The sequence below is a fragment of the Salvelinus alpinus genome, chromosome 6 (genome assembly GCF_045679555.1).
Source record: "Salvelinus alpinus chromosome 6, SLU_Salpinus.1, whole genome shotgun sequence".
NCBI lineage: Eukaryota > Metazoa > Chordata > Actinopteri > Salmoniformes > Salmonidae > Salvelinus > Salvelinus alpinus.
Genome location: NC_092091.1, coordinates 7,689,543 through 7,713,379, shown reverse-complemented (window position 1 = coordinate 7,713,379; position 23,837 = coordinate 7,689,543). Strand labels below are relative to the sequence as shown.

Sequence of the window (23,837 nt, the reverse complement as noted above, 5' to 3'; positions counted from 1 at the left end):
CAAAATATCGATGTTCTGTTCCCCGAGCCACTTAGTTATCACTTTTGCCTTAAGGCAAGGTGCTCCATCATGCTGGAAAAGGAATTGTTTGTCACCAAACTGTTCCTGGATGGTTGGGAGAAGTTGCTCTCGGAGGATGTGTTGGTACCATTCTTTATTCATGGCTGTGTTCTTAGACAAAATTGTGAGTGAGCACACTCCCTTGGCTGAGAAGCAACCCCACACATGAATGGTCGCAGGATGATTTACTGTTGGCATGACACAGGACTGATGGTAGCGCTCACCTTGTCTTCTCCGGACAAGCTTTTTTCCAGATGCCCCAAAAAATCAGAAAGGGGATTCAACAGAGAAAATTACTTTACCCCAGTCCTCAGCAGTCCAATCCCTGTACCTTTTGCAGAATATCAGTCTGTTCCTGATGTTTTTCGTGGAGAGAAGTGGCTTCTTTGCTGCCCTTCTTGACACCAGGCCATCCTCCAAAAGTCTTCGCCTCACTGTGCGTGCAGATGCACTCACACCTGCCTGCTGCCATTCCTGAGCAAGCTCTGTACTGGTGATGCCCCGATCCCACAGCTGAATCAACTTTAGGAGACGGTCCTGGCGCTTGCTGGACTTTTTTGGGCGCCCTGAATCCTTCTTCACAACATTGAACCGCTCTCCTTGAAGTTCTTGATGATCTGATAAATGGTTGATTTAGGTGCAATCTTACTGGCAGCAATATCCTTGCCTGTGAAGCCCTTTATGTGCAAAGCAATGATGACGGCACATGTTTCCTTGCAGGTAACCATTGTTGACAGTGGAAGAACAATGATTCCAAGCACCACCCTCCTTTTGAAGCTTCCAGTCTGTTATTCGAACTCAATCAGCATGACAGAGTGATCTCCAGCCTTGTCCTCGTCAACACTCACACCTGTGTTAACGAGAGAATCACTGACGTCAGTTGGTCCTTTTGTGGCAAGGCTGAAATGCAGTGGAAATGTTTTTGGGGGATTCAGTTCATTTGCATGGCAAAGAGGGAGTTTGCAATTAATTGCAATTCATCTGATCACTCTTCTTAACATTCTGGAGTACAGTAATCCCTCGTTTATCGCGGGGGTTACGTTCCGAAAATGACCCGCGATAAGTGAAATCCGCGAAATAGAATTATTTTTTTTTTTTTTACAATTAGCAACTATTACATGTATACAAATACAGTGACTCACGTGTAGGCCGTTTCGTCGACATTATGGGTTTAGGAGATGTTCGAAATTACAAGATAATTTGGCCAACTTAATGTAAATTTGCCAAGCTGTTTTATGTACGTACACATAACTGCACGAGACGACAAAATGATAGCACAATTCGTAGCATGTTTTGATACAAGAAGCGGGAGTGAGTTTTTAGCGAATCAGAATGCAGAGCACAATGCACAAAAAAAAAAAAAAAATGCATTATGAAAATCCGCGAAATAGCGAATCCGCGATAAGTGAACCGCGAAGTGGCGAGGGATCACTGTATATGCAAATTGCCATCATACAAACTGAGGCAGCAGACTTTGTGAAAATTCATATTTGTGTCATTCTCAAAAACTCTCACCCCCAACTGTTTGGCTAGATGAAAATTGACATCGTTACAATTCTTGTGTAAAGAAAGACAATCCAATGTACTATAATCAGATGGATCATGGTTTCCTTTTCATGCAGCTTAGTTTGGTTACCACCTACTTGAGCTCAGGTATGTCTGCAACAGAAACGGAGAGTTAAGTGAACACGGTAAAAGGTGGTAGGATGTATTAGAGCGTTGGGGGAGGAAGAGAGGAGAACAGGAGGTGGTAGGATGTATTAGAGCGTTGGGGTAGGAAGAGAGGAGAACAGGAGGTGGTAGGATGTATTAGAGCGTTGGGGTAGGAAGAGAGGAGAACAGGAGGTGGTAGGATGTATTAGAGCGTTGGGGTAGGAAGAGAGGAGAACAGGAGGTGGTAGGATGTATTAGAGCGTTGGGGTAGGAAGAGAGGAGAACAGGAGGTGGTAGGATGTATTAGAGTGTTGGGGTAGGAAGAGAGGAGAACAGGAGGTGGTAGGATGTATTAGAGCGTTGGGGTAGTAAGAGAAGGAGAACAGGAGGTGGTAGGATGTATTAGAGCGTTGGGGTAGGAAGAGAGGAGAACAGGAGGTGGTAGGATGTATTAGAGCGTTGGGGTAGGAAGAGAGGAGAACAGGAGGTGGTAGGATGTATTAGAGCGTTAGGGTAGGAAGAGAGGAGAACAGGAGGTGGTAGGATGTATTAGAGCGTTGGGGGAGGAAGAGAGGAGAACAGGAGGTGGTAGGATGTATTAGATCGTTGGGGGAGGAGGAGAGGAGAACAGGAGGTGGTAGGATGTATTAGAGCGTTGGGGGAGTAAGAGAGGAGAACAGGAGGTGGTAGGATGTATTAGAGCGTTGGGGTAGGAAGAGAGGAGAACAGGAGGTGGTAGGATGTATTAGAGCGTTGGGGGAGGAAGAGAGGAGAACAGGAGGTGGTAGGATGTATTAGAGCGTTGGGGTAGGAAGAGAGGAGAACAGGAGGTGGTAGGATGTATTAGAGCGTTGGGGTAGGAAGAGAGGAGAACAGGAGGTGGTAGGATGTATTAGAGCGTTGGGGTAGGAAGAGAGGAGAACACCCACTGGATAGGAGTACCAGTGATCTCCACCCCCATTGGATAGGAGTACCAGTGATCTCCACCCCCATTGGATAGCAGTACCAGTGATCTCCACCCCCATTGGATAGCAGTACCAGTGATCTCCACCCCCATTTGATAGCAGTACCAGTGATCTCCACCCCCATTGGATAGCAGTACCAGTGATCTCCACCCCCATTGGATAGCAGTACCAGTGATCTCCACCCCCATTGGATAGCAGTACCAGTGATCTCCACCCCCATTTGATAGCAGTACCAGTGATCTCCACCCCCATTGGATAGCAGTACCAGTGATCTCCACCCCCATTGGATAGCAGTACCAGTGATCTCCACCCCCATTTGATAGCAGTACCAGTGATCTCCACCCCCATTGGATAGCAGTACCAGTGATCTCCACCCCCATTGGATAGCAGTACCAGTGATCTCCACCACCTGGGCCTGTATTCACAAAGCCTCTCAGTAGTAGTAGTGCTGATCAAATTGTTATTACATTTTTTATTTAGCTTTTATTTAACTAATGAATAGGAGGGATCCCAGATGGGCCTGATCCCAGATGGGCCTGATCCCAGATGGGCCTGATCCTAGAGGGCCTGATCCTAGAGGGCCTGATCCTAGAGGGCCTGATCCCAGATGGGCCTGATCCCAGATGGGCTTGATCCTAGAGGGCCTGATCCCAGATGGGCCTGATCCTAGAGGGCCTGATCCTAGATGGGCCTGATCCTAGAGGGCCTGATCCTAGATGGGCCTGATCCTAGATGGGCCTGATCCTAGAGGGCCTGATCCCAGATGGGCCTGATCCTAGAGGGCCTGATCCTAGATGGGCCTGATCCTAGAGGGCCTGATCCTAGAGGGCCTGATCCTAGATGGGCCTGATCCTAGATGGGCCTGATCCTAGATCAGCACTCTTGTCTAAGAAATGTTTTGTCTGTGCCCCAAATGTACACTATTCCCTATTTAGTGGGAGACCCATAGGGCCCTGATCAAAAGTAGTGCACTAAACAGGGAATATGGTCTTGGTCTAAAGTAGTGCACTAAACAGGGAATAGGGCCCTGATCAAAAGTAGTGCACTAAACAGGGAATAGGGCCCTGGTCTAAAGTAGTGCACTAAACAGGGAATAGGGTGCCATTTGGGATGCTCCCTTTGTGAAAATGAGCCCTGATAAATAAGTACCCTGTCCTGAGAACATGTCTTTGTGAAAAGTCAATGGATGATATAGTGGTACTGACTATATACAATACTGGTCTCGTCTGGAACAGAGCTGTACAGAGCAGCAAGCCACCCTCCCTCCCTGGCCCAGTCTAATGCCTTAGTGTGCATCGCAAAATGGCACCCTATTCCCTATGTAGTGCACTACTTTTGACCAGGGCCCATAGAGCTCTGGTCTAAAGTAGTGCCCTATATAGGGGAATAGGGTGCCATTTGGACGGCAGACTCAGTGTACCACTTACTGCCACAACACTGGTGATTTGCAGCACAAGCCGTGAAAGAAGCAGCAAGCTGTGATGAGGCAGAGAGTCTGTGTGGAGTAAAACCTGGGTTCAGGCAGAGAGTCTGTGTGGAGTAAAACCTGGGTTCAGGCAGAGAGTCTGTGTGGAGTCTGGACTTTCAGTATTTGCTTTAGCCTGCCTGGAGTGCCAGGTGACCTGGGTTTGGGCCCAGCTAACGTATTTGAAAGATTTCGTATACTATTTGAACCCAGGTGTGATCATGTTCTCTCTCTTTTCACCTTCAACTCCTCCTCCAGCTCAGCCACACGCCGCTCCAACATCCGTCGCTCCTGATGCGAGAGACAGAGAGAGAGAGAGAGAGAGAGACAGAGAGAGAGAGAGAGAGAGACAGAGAGAGAGAGAGAGAGAGAGAGAGAGAGAGAGAGAGAGAGAGAGACAGAGAGAGAGAGAGAGAGAGAGAGACAGAGAGAGAGAGACAGAGAGAGAGAGAGAGAGAGAGAGACAGAGGGAGAAGAGAGGGAGGGACAGCAGATGGGAGGATAGAGGAGAAAGACAGACAGAGAGAGAGAGAGAGAGAGAGAGAGAGAGAGAGAGAGAGGAGAGGGGGAGAGAAGATAGAGGAGAGACAGAGCGAGAGACAGAGAGAGGAGGGTCAGGCAGCAGTAGAGACAGTCAGTCGTGAGGCCAGGCACAGCATCAGCATCAGGTGTTTGACACTAGAGAGTAGATAGTGTACTAGTTTCTCTCTCTATATATAACACAACACAAGCCAAGCCACACACGGAAGAGAGGAAGAGGAGAGACCTACCTTCTTCTCTAGCTCTAGCATGGTTGAACAATCACTGAACCGCTCCTGTCTCTGTAGGAACAGACAGACAGACAGACAGACAGACAGACAGACAGACAGACAGACAGACAGACAGACAGACAGACAGACAGACAGACAGACAGATCATTATGAAATGCATAATTTTGGTGACTAAGCCATCAGATGTATTGTAGAACAGCTGGATCATGTCAAATACTAAGACATCAGAAAATATGACATTTTAGCAAATGTATCAAAAAAATGGAAATATCACATTTACATAAGTATTCAGACCCTTTACTCAGTACTTTGTTGAAGCACATTTGGCAGCGATTACAGCCTTGAGTCTTCTTGGGTACGACGCTACAAGCTTGGCACACCTGCATTTGGGGAGTTTCACCCATTATTCTCTGCAGATCCTCTCAAGCTCTGTCAGGTTGGATGGGGAGCGTCGCTGCACAGCTATTTTCAGGTCTCTCCAGAGATGTTCGATCGGGTTTAAGTCCGGGCTCTGGCTGGGCCACTCATGGAAATTCAGAGACTTGACCCGAATCCACTCCTGCGTGGATTCATCATTGGTTTCATCAGACCAGAGAATCTTGTTTCTCATGGCCTGAGTCCTTTAGGTGCTTTTTGGCAAACTCCAAGCGGGCTTTCATGTGCCTTTTACTGAGGAGTGGCTTCCATCTGGCCACTCTATAATAAAGGCCTGATTGGTGGAGTGCTGCAGAGATGGTTGTCCTTCTGGAAGGTTCTCCCATCTCCACAGAGGAACTCTGGAGCTCCCATTGAATGGCCATTGGGTTCTTGGTCACCTCCCTGACCACTGCCCTTCTCCCGATTGCTCAGTTTGGGTCTGATTACTTATGTAAATAAGGTATTTCTGGGGGGGTTTTGTAATAAAAATGCAAAAATGTCTAAAAACCTGTTTTTGCTTTGTCATTATGGGGTATTGTGATGTCATTATGGGGTATTGTGATGTCATTATGGGGTATTGTGATGTCATTATGGGGTATTGTGTGTAGATTGATGAGGAAATGTTTTTATATAATCGATTTTATAATAAGGCTGTATGTATCTCACTCCTGATGTACCATGACAGATCTAAGGTACCGTTTATCTCCCTCCTCCTGCTGTACCGACACAGAACTATGGTACTGTTTATCTCCCTCCTCCTGATGTACCATGACAGATCTAAGGTACCGTTTATCTCCCTCCTCCTGCTGTACCGTTTATCTCCCTCCTCCTGCTGTACCGTCACAGATCTACGGTACCGTTTATCTCCCTCCTCCTGCTGTACCGTTTATCTCCCTCCTCCTGCTGTACCGTTTATCTCCCTCCTCCTGCTGTACCGTGACAGATATACGGTATTGTTTATCTCCCTCCTCCTGCTGTACCGTGACAGATCTAAGGTACCGTTTATCTCCCTCCTCCTGCTGTACCGTGACAGATCTAAGGTACCGTTTATCTCCCTCCTCCTGCTGTACCGTGACAGATCTAAGGTACCGTTTATCTCCCTCCTCCTGCTGTACCGTGACAGGTCTACGGTATCGTTTATCTCCCTCCTCCTGCTGTACCGTCACAGATCTAAGGTACCATTTATCTCCCTCCTCCTGCTGTACCGTGACAGGTCTACGGTACCGTTTATCTCCCTCCTCCTGCTGTACCGTCACAGATCTAAGGTACCATTTATCTCCCTCCTCCTGCTGTACCGTGACAGGTCTACGGTACCGTTCATCTCCCTCCTCCTGCTGTACCGTCACAGATCTAAGGTACCATTTATCTCCCTCCTCCTGCTGTACCGTGACAGGTCTACGGTACCGTTCATCTCCCTCCTCCTGCTGTACCGTTTATCTCCCCCCTCCTGCTGTACCGTGATAGATTTACGGTACCGTTTCTTTTTACTAGTCTGTCCATGAGAGATTAGTGTGTGTGACCTGGGTGGCCTTGTCCAGGTCCAGTCTGGTCTGAGAGATGGTCCTCTGGGTGTCCTGCAGCTGGGACTGGAGCTGACCATTCTCCCTGGACACCACCTCAAACAGCTGGGACAAAAAGACATTATTATTATACTGGAACAATTCCAATTATATAGAGATATATATATATATATTACATACACACAAATATAAATATATATAAATAAATATATTACAGACACACATATATAAATATATATACACACATATATATAAATATAAATATATATAAATAAATATATATATTACATACACATATATATAAATATATATAAATAAATATATTACAGACACACATATATAAATATATATATACACACATATATAAATATATATACACACATATATAAACATATATATATATATATATATATATACACACACACATATATAAATATATATATATACACACATATATAAATATATATACACACATATATACATATGTATATATACACATAAATAAATATATATGTACACATATATAAATATATATATATAGACATATATAAATATATATAAATACATATATATACACACATATTAAACTTAACAAAAATATAAACGCAACATGTAAAGAAATTTGTGGAGTGGTTGAAAAACGAGTTTTAATGACTCCAACCTAAGTGCATGTAAACTTCCGACTTAAACTGTATACCATTTAGCAGATGCTTTCATCCAAAGCGACTTAGTCCTGGTTAGTCGTGCATGCATACATTTTTTTTACACCAGAGAGAAAGCATTTATTGAATTGCATTGAGAGAGAGAGAGGGAGAGGGAGGGTTCGTTAAGTGAATGATCGCCTGTGAGAGAGTGCTGAAACTCTTCTAGACCCTCTAATACTGACTAGCCCCTTTTCAAATCATTCAAACTATCTTTACCTTCTTGTAATCCTTAGTTTCAGAGCCGCCTCCTCTGTCGATACAGTCGTTACATGACACGTCGGACCTGAAGAGAGCAGGGAGCAGAGATATTATGACTCCTCCGAGGTCAGAGATATTATAATGACTCCTCCGAGGTCAGAGATATTATAATGACTCCTCCGAGGTCAGAGATATTATAATGACTCCTCCGAGGTCAGAGATATTATAATGACTCCTCCGAGGTCAGAGATATTATAATGACTCCTCAGAGGTCAGAGATAATACTCACTACTATGAGATAATCAGGAACCAGACTGAACACGTCAAAGGCTAAAGGTCAGATCCATACCTGGTGCTGGAGTGCCTGTCTGTCTGTGGATCCTGCTCACTGCCTCCCAACCCCTCCTCTACACTGGGCTCGTTGTCATCACTCTACAGGACCACAGAGATCAGTAGGTCAATACATTATGGATGGTAATGTCCTCATTACGGCAGGTTATTACCAGGATATAACCTGGTAACATTTACATTTACATTTAAGTCATTTAGCAGACGCTCTTATCCAGAGCGACTTACAAGTACATACATTCATCCTTTTTTTTGTTTTTTGTACTGGCCCCCCGTGGGAAACGAACCCACAACCCTGGCGTTGCAAGCGCCATGCTCTACCAACTGAGCTACACGGGGCATTATAACCAGAACTAGCCCACCCCACACTCATTATGGATGGCAATGTCATCCTTGTGACAGGTTACCTTATGAAAGGTTATAACCAATACTAGCTCATGCACTCAGGGTTATAATGCATTTATGAGCAAGGGTTTTATAGGGTTATAAGCATGACTACGACAGGTTATAATGCATTTATGAGCAAGGGTTTTATAGGGTTACAAGCATGACTACAACAGGTTAATGCATTTATGAGCAAGGGTTTTATAGGGTTATAAGCATGACTACGACAGGTTATAATGCATTTATGAGCAACGGTTTTATAGGGTTATAAGCATGACTACGACAGGTTATAATGCATTTATGAGCAAGGGTTTTATAGGGTTACAAGCATGACTACGACAGGTTATAATGCATTTATGAGCGAGGGTTTTATAGGGTTATAAGCATGACCACAACAGGTTATAATGCATTTATGAGCAAGGGTTTTATAGGGTTATAAGCATGACTACGACAGGTTATAATGCATTTATGAGCAAGGGTTTTATAGGGTTACAAGCATGACTACGACAGGTTATAATGCATTTATGAGCAAGGGTTTTATAGGGTTATAAGCATGACTACGACAGGTTATAATGCATTTATGAGCAAGGGTTTTATAGGGTTACAAGCATGACTACGACAGGTTATAATGCATTTATGAGCAAGGGTTTTATAGGGTTATAAGCATGACTACGACAGGTTATAATGCATTTATGAGCAAGGGTTTTATAGGGTTACAAGCATGACTACGACAGGTTATAATGCATTTATGAGCAAGGGTTTTATAGGGTTAGAAGCATGACCACGACAGGTTATAATGCATTTATGAGCAAGGGTTGTATAGGGTTATAAGCATGACTACGACAGGTTACAAATACACTCACATCTCCAGCCCTCTGAGCTCTCCTCCTGGCCCGGGCTCTCCGTCTCTCCCTGGCGATACGGTCACTCTCACTCTCCCCTTCTGCACTCCTCTCCTGGCCGGAGGTCTGAGGACGAGGGGTACCAGCCGGTTGAGTCAGCCCCAACAGGTCAGACTTCTGCAGGCTGGCGATGCGGGACCTCCAGCTTACCTCCTGAAGACAGTTATCATCTTTAGGAAATACGTTATCCACCAGACAGACATCGTACTGATGTCCCTGGATGTCCTATGTTGTACACCCCCTTATAAGAAGTGTAGCTATATTGCTTATACCAATCCAATCCTCTGATGTAATACCCATGATCTAGTGTGTAGGTGCTAGGGTGTAGGGGTTAAATACCACTGCTCTAGGGTGTAGTGTGTAGGGTGTAGGGGTTAAATACCGCTGCTCTAGGGTGTAGGGGCTGATGTAATACCCTTGATCTAGGGTGTAGAAGTTAAATACCGCTGCTCTAGGGTGTAGGTGCTAGGGTGTAGGAGTTAAATACCGCTGCTCTAGGGTGTAGGGGCTAGGGTGTAGGGGTTAAATACCGCTGCTCTAGGGTGTAGTGTGTAGGGTGTAGGGGTTAAATACCGCTGCTCTAGGGTGTAGTGTGTAGGGTGTAGGGGTTAAATACCGCTGCTCTAGGGTGTAGGTGCTAGGGTGTAGGGGTTAAATACCGCTGCTCTAGGGTGTAGGTGCTAGGGTGTAGGGGTTAAATACCGCTGCTCTAGGGTGTAGTGTGTAGGGTGTAGGGGTTAAATACCGCTGCTCTAGGGTGTAGGGGCTGATGTAATACCCTTGATCTAGGGTGTAGGGGTTAAATACCGTTGCTCTAGGGTGTAGTGTGTAGGGTGTAGGGGTTAAATACCACTGCTCTAGGGTGTAGTGTGTAGGGTGTAGGGGTTAAATATTGCTCTCACCCCCTCTTCTGCTTTCTTCTTATTGGCCTCTTCCTTCTCCTCCTCCTCTTTCCTTGCCTTCTCTCTCCCTTTGTCCGTCTGTGCCGTCTTCATGGCCTTGTCTCTCCCTTCGTCCGTCTGTGCCGTCTTCATGGTCTTCTCAGCTTCCTTCAGGTCTGTGAGCGTCACCCCCTGATTGGACAACAGACAGGAAGTTTTAGTCATGTCCTTGTCAGACAGACAAATCACAATGCCTGCCAATCTACTGGATCGTTCCATCTAATTTGCTTAGAAATCTCTTCTCTCCTTCACTGATTGGAGAAGACTTATCAGGTGAACATAATATGGTGAAAGGAAGCTCATTGGACTGGCTTTCTCAGGTCAGATGAAGGAGAGAAGGCGAAGAGGGATGCTGTGTATCTCCTGTCTGGATATATCTGACCTGAGTGGATCGTCGTGACTGTCTGGCGTGTCTGGATATATCTGACCTGAGTGGATCGTCGTGACTGTCTGGCGTGTCTGGATATATCTGACCTGAGTGGATCGTCGTGACTGTCTGGCGTGTCTGGATATATCTGACCTGAGTGGATCGTCGTGACTGTCTGGCGTGTCTGGATATATCTGACCTGAGTGGATCGTCGTGACTGTCTGGCGTGTCTGGATATATCTGACCTGAGTGGATCGTCGTGACTGTCTGGCGTGTCTGGATATATCTGACCTGAGTGGATCGTCGTGACTGTCTGGCGTGTCTGGAGCGAGCCTTCCTCTGAGCCTCAGCCTCCTCATCACGCACCGGGGTCAAGTAGGACCTGGATCGGGGGAACACAAAAAACATGATTTATTACATTACCCATAACATTATCATAAAATGATTTAGACATCAGGCACCGGGGTCAGGTAGGATCTGGACCAGGGAACACAAATTATAACTACATTTAACAACATTTGCCTACATTTAACTAATATTTAGCTACATAGATAACAGATAGTAGGAAAGAAAAGAAGGAGAAAGATAAGGACAAAGCTAAGGAGAAAGGTAAGAGGGGAGAAAGGTAAGAGGGGAGAAAGGTAAGAGGGAGAAAGATACGAAGGAGAAAGACAAGAGGGGAGAAAGGTAAGAGGGAGAAAGATACGAAGGAGAAAGACAAGAGGGGAGAAAGGTAAGAGGGGAGAAAGATACGAAGGAGAAAGGTAAGAGGGGAGAAAGGTAAGGAGAAAGACAAGAGGGAGAAAGATACGAAGGAGAAAGGTAAGAGGGGAGAAAGGTAAGGAGAAAGACAAGAGGGAGAAAGATACGAAGGAGAAAGGTAAGAGGGGAGAAAGGTAAGAGGGGAGAAAGGTAAGAGGGGAGAAAGGTAAGGAGAAAGACAAGAGGGAGAAAGGTAAGAGGGAAGAAAGGTAAGAGGGAGAAAGATACGAAGGAGAAAGGTAAGAGGGGAGAAAGATACGAAGGAGAAAGATACGAAGGAGAAAGATAAGAGGGAGAAAGGTAAGAGGGGAGAAAGGTAAGAGGGGAGAAAGGTAAGAGGGGAGAAAGGTGAGGAGAAAGACAAGAGGGGGAAAGGTAAGAGGGGAGAAAGGTAAGAGGGAGAAAGATACGAAGGAGAAAGGTAAGAGGGGAGAAAGGTAAGAGGGGAGAAAGGTAAGAGGGGAGAAAGGTAAGAGGGAGAAAGGTAAGAGGGGAGAAAGGTAAGAGGGGAGAAAGGTGAGAGGGAGAAAGGTAAGAGGGAGAAAGGTAAGAGGGAGAAAGGTAAGAGGGAGAAAGGTAAGAGGGGAGAAAGGTAAGAGGGGAGAAAGGTAAGAGGGAGAAAGGTAAGAGGGGAGAAAGACAAGAAGGAGAAAGGTAAGAGGGGAGAAAGGTAAGAGGGGAGAAAGGTAAGAGGGGAGAAAGGTAAGAGGGAGAAAGGTAAGAAGGAGAAAGAGTGGAGAAAGACAAGAAGGAGAAAGGTAAGAGGGGAATTGACAGAATTGAAAGGTCACAGATCAGCGTCCCAGGTGGCTGTGCATGATCCAGAGTCAGCTAGTAGACCACTACACCACTCTGGCACATAACCTTCAACTACATTTAATCACATCAACTACAATTGCAGCCTCACACCCTCGGCACGCCACTGTGTTTAAAGGTGAAAGTTCAAACATCTAGAAAACAAATAGGCTCTGTAAACTCTAAACGCTGGAACATCGCTGAAACATCGTTGCCGTCGTGGTGAAAAAGACTCACTTGCGCCTCTGCTTTGTCTCCAGATCGCTGCCCCCGCCGGTCGTCGTGGTGACAGAACCCTGCTCCTTCTCCTTCTTCTCTGCCTGCTCCTGAGCCAGTCTGAAATAGAGGGAGAGAGAGGGGAGAGATAGATAAGAGGGGGAAGAGAGAGAGAAGAGAGAGAGGGGGGGGGGGGGGGGTAGAGAGGAGAGACGGGGTAGAGAGGAGAGAGAGATGGTAGAGAGGAGAGACAGGGGGTAGAGAGGAGAGACAGAGAGGAGAGAGAGAAAGAGAGAGGGTAGAGAGGAGAGAGAGAGAGAAAGGGTAGAGAGGAGAGAGAGAAAGAGAGAGGGTAGAGAGGAGAGAGAGAGAGAGAAAGAGAGAGGGAGAGAGAGGGTAGAGAGAGAGGAGAGAGGGTAGAGAGAGAGGAATACATATTTAGTCCTTGCATCCATAACTATGACTTTGAGAGTGGTTACATTTCTCCAGCCCCACACCTCAGCTTTATAGCAAACCAAGTGGCAGGGCTGCTGTGTCGTTTGCTCTAAAAGGAATTAAGGACCATGCCATTATCAGACACACCCACCTCTGGGCCACCAGGACGTTGAGTCGACTGAGTCCAGCAGAGGAGCTACTTCCTGTCCCCGTGGGGTCATCCGGTTTGCGTCCATAGGATGAGCTGGGAATAGCAACCAGACTTATTGACCATAATATCTTCAGCATATTCTCTACTACAGCCACATAAACAGTGTCTATGGTCAGGTCTCCCTGGTAACAGAGGTCTTTTTTTGGCCACTACTTTTTTACAGTTGGATCAGTTTGGATGCCTGACTAGGACGAATAATGGGACAAGCTGGTTAAATAAAGACAATATAGTCAGAGACAACATACTCAGAGACAATAAACTCAGACAATATACTCAGAGACAATATACTCAGAGACAATATACTCAGAGACAATATACTCAGAGACAATATACTCAGAGACAATATACTCAGAGACAATATACTCAGAGACAATATACTCAGAGACAATATACTCAGAGACAATATACTCAGACAATATACTCAGAGACAACACACTCAGACAACATACTCAGACAATATACTCAGAGACAATATACTCAGAGACAATATACTCAGAGACAACATACTCAGAGACAACATACTCAGAGACAATATACTCAGAGACAACATACTCAGAGACAACATACTCAGAGACAATATACTCAGAGACAATATACTCAGAGACAATATACTCAGAGACAATATACTCAGAGACAATATACTCAGAGACAACGCATCCAGCAGTGTAATATTGAACACAGAAGAAAAGTGTAAGGAAAAGAGTGGGAACATCACACTTGTGTTTTCTAACTACATTCAACCAGAAGCCCTAAGAGTGGACAAACACACCAATGAGCAGAGCCAAGGCTGTAGGACATACCTGAGAGGCAAGGAGGGGGTGGAGCTACTGAGATCACTTCCTGTACTATTGAGGCGTCGGGTGTAAGAGGAGCTACGACTCAGCCAGCTGAGGGAGAGAGGCGGGGGAGGGTGGGTGAGAGATAGAGAGAGAGGGAGGGTGAGAGAGAGAGGGAGGGAGGGTGAGAGAGAGAGGGAGGGAGGGTGAGAGAGAGAGAGGGATGGTGAGAGAGAGAGGGAGGGAGGGTGAGAGAGGGAGAGAGACAGAGAGAGAGAGAGAGAGAGAGAGAGAGAGAGAGAGAGAGAGAGAGAGAGAGAGAGAGAGAGAGAGAGAGAGGGAGGGAGGGTGAGAGATAGAGGGTGGGTGAGAGAGAGAGAGAGGGAGGGTGAGAGAGAGAGAGAGAGAGGGAGGGTGAGAGAGCGAGAGAGGAACGGTGGTGATGCAGTGAAGCTCAAAACCGGTTTATCTTTCCTCACACAAACACACAGTGAAGCTGATGACCCTTTCACTGCCACTCCATACTGTGGTACATGACAGCATCATGTGAGGCAAGCTGAGCCCACCTGCTAGTGCTGTCTGGGTTGGTGTCTGGCATACTGAAGAGACGTCTGGTTGGACTGGGGTTCACTAACCTACTAGTGCTGTCTGGGTTGGTGTCTGGCATACTGAAGAGACGTCTGGTTGGACTGGGGTTCACTCTGGCAGTCCTGGGTTCCTGAAAATACAAGGCTATGTAGTTGGTCCAGTCTAAGAGGACAGTAGTGATGTAGATGGTCCGGTCTAACAGGACAGTAGTGATGTAGTTGGTCCAGTCTAACAGGACAGTAGTGATGTAGTTGGTCCAGTCTAACAGGACAGTAGTGATGTAGTTGGTCCAGTCTAAGAGGACAGTAGTGATGTAGATGGTCCAGTCTAACAGGACAGTAGTGATGTAGTTGGTCCAGTCTAACAGGACAGTAGTGATGTAGTTGGTCCAGTCTAACAGGACAGTAGTGATGTAGTTGGTCCAGTCTAACAGGACAGTAGTGATGTAGTTGGTCCAGTCTAACAGGACAGTAGTGATGTAGATGGTCCAGTCTAACAGGACAGTAGTGATGTAGATGGTCCAGTCTAACAGGACAGTAGTGATGTAGTTGGTCCAGTCTAACAGGACAGTAGTGATGTAGTTGGTCCAGTCTAAGAGGACAGTAGTGATGTAGTTGGTCCAGTCTAAGAGGACAGTAGTGATGTAGTTGGTCCAGTCTAACAGGACAGTAGTGATGTAGTTGGTCCAGTCTAAGAGGACAGTAGTGATGTAGTTGGTCCAGTCTAAGAGGACAGTAGTGATGTAGTTGGTCCAGTCTAAGAGGACAGTAGTGATGTAGTTGGTCCAGTCTAAGAGGACAGTAGTGATGTAGTTGGTCCAGTCTAACAGGACAGTAGTGATGTAGATGGTCCAGTCTAACAGGACAGTAGTGATGTAGTTGGTCCAGTCTAAGAGGACAGTAGTGATGTAGTTGGTCCAGTCTAACAGGACAGTAGTGATGTAGTTGGTCCAGTCTAAGAGGACAGTAGTGATGTAGTTGGTCCAGTCTAAGAGGACAGTAGTGATGTAGTTGGTCCAGTCTAAGAGGACAGTAGTGATGTAGTTGGTCCAGTCTAACAGGACAGTAGTGATGTAGTTGGTCCAGTCTAACAGGACAGTACTGATGTAGTTGGTCCAGTCTAAGAGGACAGTAGTGATGTAGTTGGTCCAGTCTAAGAGGACAGTACTGATGTAGTTGGTCCAGTCTAAGAGGACAGTACTGATGTAGTTGGTCCAGTCTAAGAGGACAGTAGTGATGTAGTTGGTCCAGTCTAACAGGACAGTAGTGATGTAGTTGGTCCAGTCTAAGAGGACAGTAGTGATGTAGTTGGTCCAGTCTAACAGGACAGTAGTGATGTAGTTGGTCCAGTCTAACAGGACAGTAGTGATGTAGTTGGTCCAGTCTAACAGGACAGTAGTGATGTAGTTGGTCCAGTCTAAGAGGACAGTAGTGATGTAGTTGGTCCAGTCTAAGAGGACAGTAGTGATGTAGTTGGTCCAGTCTAACAGGACAGTAGTGATGTAGTTGGTCCAGTCTAAGAGGACAGTAGTGATGTAGTTGGTCCAGTCTAACAGGACAGTAGTGATGTAGTTGGTCCAGTCTAACAGGACAGTAGTGATGTAGTTGGTCCAGTCTAACAGGACAGTAGTGATGTAGTTGGTCCAGTCTAAGAGGACAGTAGTGATGTAGTTGGTCCAGTCTAAGAGGACAGTAGTGATGTAGTTGGTCCAGTCTAAGAGGACAGTAGTGATGTAGTTGGTCCAGTCTAACAGGACAGTAGTGATGTAGTTGGTCCAGTCTAACAGGACAGTACTGATGTAGTTGGTCCAGTCTAAGAGGACAGTAGTGATGTAGTTGGTCCAGTCTAAGAGGACAGTACTGATGTAGTTGGTCCAGTCTAAGAGGACAGTACTGATGTAGTTGGTCCAGTCTAAGAGGACAGTAGTGATGTAGTTGGTCCAGTCTAAGAGGACAGTAGTGATGTAGTTGGTCCAGTCTAAGAGGACAGTAGTGATGTAGTTGGTCCAGTCTAAGAGGACAGTAGTGATGTAGTTGGTCCAGTCTAAGAGGACAGTAGTGATGTAGTTGGTCCAGTCTAAGAGGACAGTAGTGATGTAGTTGGTCCAGTCTAAGAGGACAGTAGTGATGTAGTTGGTCCAGTCTAAGAGGACAGTAGTGATGTAGTTGGTCCAGTCTAACAGGACAGTAGTGTATTGGAGGTTGATGAGTGGGCACTCGTTGAGCCTATTGGTGAGTCTCAGTTGTCTTTCCTTGATTCCTCGTGTCCTCTTTCCTCGCCTACTTCTCAAAATACATCAGAGGGCGTTTTGAGAAGGAAACGAGGACAGAAGATGTGAGGAATCAAAGGACAAACAACTAGTTTAAACATGTAAACAAAGGCAATGACATCAATAACAATGATTTCTCTACCTTGGTGTCTGTGGTGGTGGTGTTGGAGCTGAGGCGTGGGCTGGAGGCAGAGCGGGGCATCGCTAGGCCCAGGCCAGACTCAGGGGCCCCGCGGGTGGACTCCTGGCTGGGGTCGTTGGCCCCTGAAGGACCCAGGGTCACAGAACTGCCTGCCTTACGAAGAGAGGTCCTCCAGGAGCCAGGGGCCGCTCCAGGGGCTGAGCTAGGGGCCACTTCGGGGGCTGGGGGCTTCCCTGGGTCCTGCTACTTACACAACAGAGAGAGAGAGAGAGAGAGAGAGAGAGAGAGAGAGAGAGAGAGTTAACTTTCTGAGTAATCTCATCACTTGGGCCAGGAATCAAATCGACTTAAATCAACAGCCTTCCCAGAGAGATATTAAAGGCAATTTCTCAGGAGTTCACAGGTCAAGCAGAATTCAAGAGCAGAGAGAAGTTGTTAATCTGAGCTTGTTTAAAAAACCGTCTTAAGTTGATTCAATTACGAGGAGCTACAATCTCCTAGCTCTCCTAAAGAGCATTTTGTTGTTGTTCAAACCGCAATAGAAAAACTGTGTCGTACCTTTTTGTCCGGTTCTCCTGAAGTGCTGGTTGCCGTGGAGGTAGCGTGGGTGGAGGAGCTGTTGCGTTTGTTGTTCAAGTTGTTGATGATCTCTCGGTTTTTGGCTTTCTCTGCAACAACAACACAACCGACCAGTCAGTCCGTGTGACTTGGGGACCATCAAAACCAACAAGAACAGCATCTGTACCAGAACATCAAGGGAACCAATACCATTACATCTGAACTGCCTTGTCTTTCAAATGGTTGGTGATAATAAGCAAGAATTGGAATTTCCAATTTACTTCCTGAATCGACCCCCCCCAAAAAACTCTGCTTTATAAATCTTCAGAGTATCTCTCAGGGTCCTGGTCAAAAGTAGCGCACTATATAGGGAATAGGGTGCCAGTAGTGTACTATATAGGGAATAGGGTGCCAGTAGTGCACTATATAGGGAATAGGATGCCAGTAGTGCACTATATAGGGAATAGGGGGCCACTTGGAAAGCAAACTCAGTCTCTTACCTGATTCAGCATCGCTCTCAGATTCGTCATCCTCCTCTTCTGAACTGGAGCTACTGGAGGCCTTGCCCTGTCCCTGTGTCCCCTGTGTCCCAGGCTGGCCCTGTCCCTGTGTCACCTGCGTCCCAGGCTGGCCCTGTCCCTGCGTCCCAGGCTGTCCCTGTCCCTGTGTCGCAGGCTGGCCCTGTCCCTGCGTCCCAGGCTGGCCCTGTCCCTGTGTCCCAGGCTGGCCCTGTACCTGCGTCCCAGGCTGGCCCTGTCCTCCCTCCTCCTCTTCTTCTTCGGCTGGGCTGCTGGTCAGAGCGGGGGGAGGGTGCTTCTCTCTCTCGTGGAGGCAGATCTTCTCTCTGCTGCTCATACGAGAGATTGAGGTCCTGCAGGGGAGGGGCAGGGGGGCGGGGACAGGATGACAGGTAGGCATGCAGGAGGCAATCAGTGAGGGCGATCACTCAGGGTGCAGCAAACCAGAGTGTGTGTGGGAAAAAACAAAGCAGGATGTCTAATGTGTCTGAATCTGGTCTGGAAACTGGACCAACATTTAACAGATTTGTAACAAAAACAATCTAGAAAATATCTCTATGATGTAGGTTTCCAAACATACAGTAGTACATCGCCATAGCAACAAACATCTGGAAAACCAACCCAGTGTGAGGAGGGCGTGACTAGAGGACTAGGGGAGGGCGTGACTAGAGGAGGGCGTGACTAGGGGAGGGCGTGACTAGAGGAGGGCGTGACGAGGAGGGCGTGACTAGAGGACTAGGGGAGGGTGTGACTAGGGGAGGGCGTGACTAGGGGAGGGCGTGACTAGGGGAGGGCGTGACTAGAGGACTAGGGGAGGGTGTGACTAGGGGAGGGTGTGACTAGGGGAGGGCGTGACTAGGGGAGGGTGTGACTAGGGGAGGGTGTGACTAGGGGAGGGTGTGACTAGGGGAGGGTGTGACTAGGGGAGGGCGTGACTAGGGGAGGGTGTGACTAGGGGAGGGTGTGACTAGGGGAGGGTGTGACTAGGGGAGGGCGTTACTAAGGGAGGGCGTGACTAGAGGAGGGTGTGACTAGGGGAGGGTGTGACTAGGGGAGGGCGTGACTAGGGGAGGGCGTGACTAGGGGACTAGGGGAGGGTGTGACTAGAGGAGGGCGTGACTAGCGGAGGGCGTGACTAGAGGACTAGGGGAGGGTGTGACTAGAGGAGGGTGTGACTAAGGGAGGGCGTGACTAGAGGAGGGCGTGACGAGGAGGGCGTGACTAGAGGATTAGGGGAGGGTGTGACTAGGGGAGGGCGTGACTAGGGGAGGGCGTGACTAGAGGACTAGGGGAGGGTGTGACTAGAGGAGGGTGTGACTAGGGGAGGGCGTGACTAGAGGAGGGCGTGACGAGGAGGGCGTGACTAGAGGACTAGAGGAGGGTGTGACTAGGGGAGGGCGTGACTAGAGGAGGGCGTGAGTAGAGGACTAGGGGAGGGCGTGACGAGGAGGGCGTGACTAGAGGACTAGGGGAGGGCGTGACTAGAGGACTAGGGGAGGGTGTGACTAGGGGAGGGCGTGACTAGGGGAGGGCGTGACTAGAGGAGGGCGTGACTAGAGGACTAGGGGAGGGCGTGACTAGAGGAGGGCGTGACTAGAGGAGGGTGTGACTAGAGGAGGGCGTGACTAGAGGAGGGCGTGACTAGAGGAGGGCGTGACTAGGGGAGGGCGTGACTAGGGGAGGGCGTGACTAAGGGAGGGCGTGACTAGGGGAGGGCGTGACTAGAGGAGGGTGTGACTAGGGGAGGGCGTTACTAAGGGAGGGCGTGACTAGAGGAGGGTGTGACTAGGGGAGGGTGTGACTAGGGGAGGGTGTGACTAGGGGAGGGCGTGACTAGAGGAGGGTGTGACTAGAGGAGGGCGTGACTAGAGGACTAGGGGAGGGCGTGACTAGAGGAGGGCGTGACTAGAGGAGGGTGTGACTAGAGGAGGACGTGACTAGAGGAGGACGTGACTAGAGGAGGGCGTGACTAGAGGAGGGCGTGACTAGAGGAGGGTGTGACTAAGGGAGGGCGTGACTAAGGGAGGGCGTGACTAGGGGAGGGCGTGACTAGAGGAGGGTGTGACTAGGGGAGGGCGTGACTAGAGGAGGGCGTGATTAGAGGACTAGAGGAGGGAGTGACTAGAGGAGGGAGTGACTTGGTTGGTTCTCCTCCTCCATCCATATAACTTCTGTGGCAGTGTGAGGATGGAGTGACTAGCTTGCAAGGCAGCTGACACTGGTGACATACAAACAGTAACACACAAAGGGCTGATTCACTGATTCAGACCAGTAAAACACAAAGGGCTGATTCACTGATTCAGACCAGTAAAACACAAAGGGCTGATTCACTGATTCAGACCAGTACAAACACAAAGGGCTGATTCACTGATTCAGACCAGTAAAACACAAGGGGCTGATTCACTGATTCAGACCAGTAAAACACAAAGGGCTGATTCACTGATTCAGACCAGTACAAACACAAAGGGCTGATTCACTGATTCAGACCAGTAAAACACAAAGGGCTGATTCACTGATTCAGACCAGTAAAACACAAAGGGCTGATTCACTGATTCAGACCAGTAAAACACAAAGGGCTGATTCACTGATTCAGACCAGTAAAACACAAGGGGCTGATTCACTGATTCAGACCAGTAAAACACAAAGGGCTGATTCACTGATTCAGACCAGTACAAACACAAAGGGCTGATTCACTGATTCAGACCAGTAAAACACAAAGGGCTGATTCACTGATTCAGACCAGTAAAACACAAAGGGCTGATTCACTGATTCAGACCAGTAAAACACAAAGGGCTGATTCACTGATTCAGACCAGTAAAACACAAAGGGCTGATTCACTGATTCAGACCAGTAAAACACAAAGGGCTGATTCACTGATTCAGACCAGTAAAACACAAAGGGCTGATTCACTGATTCAGACAAGTAAAACACAAAGGGCTGATTCACTGATTCAGACCAGTAGGCTGGTAATGTAGTACATCCTGTCTGGTTTAGGTCAGTAACACATTAGTCTGGTAATGTAGTACATCCTGTCTGGTTCAGGTAAGTAACACATTAGGCTGGTAATGTAGTACATCCTGTCTGGTTCAGGTCAGTAACACATTAGGCTGGTAATGTAGTACATCCTGTCTGGTTCAGGTAAGTAACACATTAGGCTGGTAATGTAGTACATCCTGTCTGGTTCAGGTCAGTAACACATTAGGCTGGTAATGTAGTACATCCTGTCTGGTTCAGGTCAGTAGGCTGGTAATGTAGTACATCCTGTCTGGTTCAGGTCAGTAGGCTGGTAATGTAGTACATCCTGTCTGGTTCAGGTCAGTAGGCTGGTAATGTAGTATATCCTGTCTGATTCAGGTCAGTAGGCTGGTAATGTAGTACATCCTGTCTGGTTTAGGTCAGTAGGCTGGTAATGTAGTACATCCTGTCTGGTTCAGGTCAGTAGGCTGGTAATGTAGTACATTAGGTCTGGTTCAGGTCAGTAACACATTAGGCTGGTAATGTAGTACATCCTGTCTGGTTTAGGTCAGTAGGCTGGTAATGTAGTATATCCTGTCTGGTTCAGGTCAGTAACACATTAGGCTGGTAATGTAGTACATCCTGTTTGGTTCAGGTCAGTAGGTTGGTAATGTAGTACATCCTGTCTGGTTTAGGTCAGTAACACATTAGTCTGGTAATGTAGTACAGCCTGTCTGGTTTAGGTCAGTAGGCTGGTAATGTAGTACATCCTGTCTGGTTCAGGTCAGTAGGCTGGTAATGTAGTACATCCTGTCTGGTTCAGGTCAGTAGGCTGGTAATGTAGTACATCCTGTCTGGTTTAGGTCAGTAACACATTAGTCTGGTAATGTAGTACATCCTGTCTGGTTTAGGTCAGTAGGCTGGTAATGTAGTACATCCTGTCTGGTTCAGGTCAGTAGGCTGGTAATGTAGTACATCCTGTCTGGTTTAGGTCAGTAACACATTAGTCTGGTAATGTAGTACATCCTGTCTGGTTCAGGTCAGTAGGCTAGTAATGTAGTACATCCTGTCTGGTTCAGGTCAGTAACACATTAGGCTGGTAATGTAGTACATCCTGTCTGGTTTAGGTCAGTAGGCTGGTAATGTAGTACATCCTGTCTGGTTCAGGTCAGTAGGCTGGTAATGTAGTACATCCTGTCTGGTTCAGGTCAGTAACACATTAGGCTGGTAATGTAGTACATCCTGTCTGGTTCAGGGCAGTAGGCTGGTAATGTAGTACATCCTGTCTGGTTCAGGTCAGTAGGCTGGTAATGTAGTACATCCTGTCTGGTTCAGGTCAGTAGGCTGGTAATGTAGTACATCCTGTCTGGTTTAGGTCAGTAACACATTAGTCTGGTAATGTAGTACATCCTGTCTGGTTTAGGTCAGTAGGCTGGTAATGTAGTACATCCTGTCTGGTTCAGGTCAGTAGGCTGGTAATGTAGTACATCCTGTCTGGTTCAGGTCAGTAGGCTGGTAATGTAGTACATCCTGTCTGGTTCAGGTCAGTAGGCTGGTAATGTAGTACATCCTGTCTGGTTCAGGTCAGTAGGCTGGTAATGTAGTACATCCTGTCTGGTTCAGGTCAGTAGGCTGGTAATGTTGTACATCCTGTCTGGTTCAGTAGGTTGGTAATGTTGTACATCCTGTCTGGTTCAGGTTACATCATGCTGTTGGTAGAAAGGTGTGCTACCTAATGCTGTGTGGTTCAGTATCAGTGATTCCTGGGTCAGAAAGAGACGGGTCAGTAACAGACGGGTCAGTAACAGACGGGTCAGTCAGTAAGAGAGACGGGTCAGTAACAGACGGGTCAGTAACAGAAGGGTCAGTCAGTAAGAGAGACGGGTCAGTAACAGACGGGTCAGTAACAGAAGGGTCAGTCAGTAAGAGACGGGTCAGACAGTAACAGAGACGGGTCAGTAACAGAAGGGTAAGGGTCAGACAGTAAGAGAGACAGGTCAGTAAGAGAGACGGGTCAGTAACAGACGGGTCAGTAACAGACGGGTCAGTAACAGACGGGTCAGTCAGTAAGAGAGACGGGTCAGTAACAGACGGGTCAGTAACAGAAGGGTCAGTCAGTAAGAGACGTGTCAGACAGTAAGAGAGACGGGTCAGTAACAGAGACGGGTCAGTAAGAGAGACGGGTCAGTAACAGAGACGGGTCAGTAACAGAGACGGGTCAGTAACAGAGACGGGTCAGTAACAGAGACGGGTCAGTAAGAGAGACGGGTCAGTAACAGAGACGGGTCAGTAACAGCGACGGGTCAGTATGAGAGACGGGTCAGTAACAGAGACGGGTCAGTAACAGAGACGGGTCAGTATGAGAGACGGGTCAGTATGAGAGACGGGTCAGTAAGAGAGACGGGTCAGTAACAGAGACGGGTCAGTAAGAGAGACGGGTCAGTAACAGAGACGGGTCAGTAACAGAGACGGGTCAGTAACAGAGACGGGTCAGTAAGAGAGACGGGTCAGTAAGAGAGACGGGTCAGTAAGAGAGACGGGTCAGTGACAGAGACGGGTCAGTGACAGAGACGGGTCAGTAACAGAGACGGGTCAGTGAGAGACGGGTCAGTAAGAGAGACGGGTCAGTAAGAGAGACGGGTCAGTAAGAGAGACGGGTCAGTAAGAGAGACGGGTCAGTAAGAGAGACGGGTCAGTAAGAGAGCCGGGTCAGTAACAGAGACGGGTCAGTAACAGCGACGGGTCAGTAAGAGAGACGGGTCAGTAAGAGAGACGGGTCAGTAAGAGAGACGGGTCAGTAAGAGAGACGGGTCAGTAAGAGAGACGGGTCAGTAAGAGAGACGGGTCAGTAAGAGAGACGGGTCAGTAAGAGAGACGGGTCAGTAAGAGAGACGGGTCAGTAACAGAGACGGGTCAGT

The 23,837-nt window shown here is 47.6% G+C and overlaps 1 protein-coding gene across 9 annotated transcripts in view; it reads right to left on the bottom strand.

Moving 5' to 3' along the window:
• Window positions 1-23,837, bottom strand: part of LOC139578046 (protein phosphatase 1 regulatory subunit 12A-like) — a 57,691-nt gene that overhangs the window by 7,354 nt on the left and 26,500 nt on the right. For 4 of the 9 annotated variants that reach the window (XM_071405202.1, XM_071405199.1, XM_071405203.1 and 1 more), the window contains exons 8-22: window positions 17,947-18,317; window positions 17,447-17,556; window positions 16,889-17,131; window positions 14,456-14,607; window positions 13,914-14,000; window positions 13,054-13,146; window positions 12,489-12,587; window positions 10,986-11,076; window positions 10,289-10,459; window positions 9,348-9,539; window positions 8,102-8,184; window positions 7,771-7,837; window positions 6,851-6,955; window positions 4,914-4,964; window positions 4,384-4,434 (exon numbers count right to left, since the gene is read on the bottom strand). In XM_071405202.1, the coding sequence (XP_071261303.1) occupies window positions 4,384-4,434; window positions 4,914-4,964; window positions 6,851-6,955; window positions 7,771-7,837; window positions 8,102-8,184; window positions 9,348-9,539; window positions 10,289-10,459; window positions 10,986-11,076; window positions 12,489-12,587; window positions 13,054-13,146; window positions 13,914-14,000; window positions 14,456-14,607; window positions 16,889-17,131; window positions 17,447-17,556; window positions 17,947-18,317 (1,966 nt within the window). The remainder of the gene's footprint in view (window positions 1-4,383; window positions 4,435-4,913; window positions 4,965-6,850; window positions 6,956-7,770; window positions 7,838-8,101; window positions 8,185-9,347; window positions 9,540-10,288; window positions 10,460-10,985; window positions 11,077-12,488; window positions 12,588-13,053; window positions 13,147-13,913; window positions 14,001-14,455; window positions 14,608-16,888; window positions 17,132-17,446; window positions 17,557-17,946; window positions 18,318-23,837) is intronic. The other 5 variants (XM_071405206.1, XM_071405204.1, XM_071405205.1 and 2 more) reach the window with 5 other exon arrangements.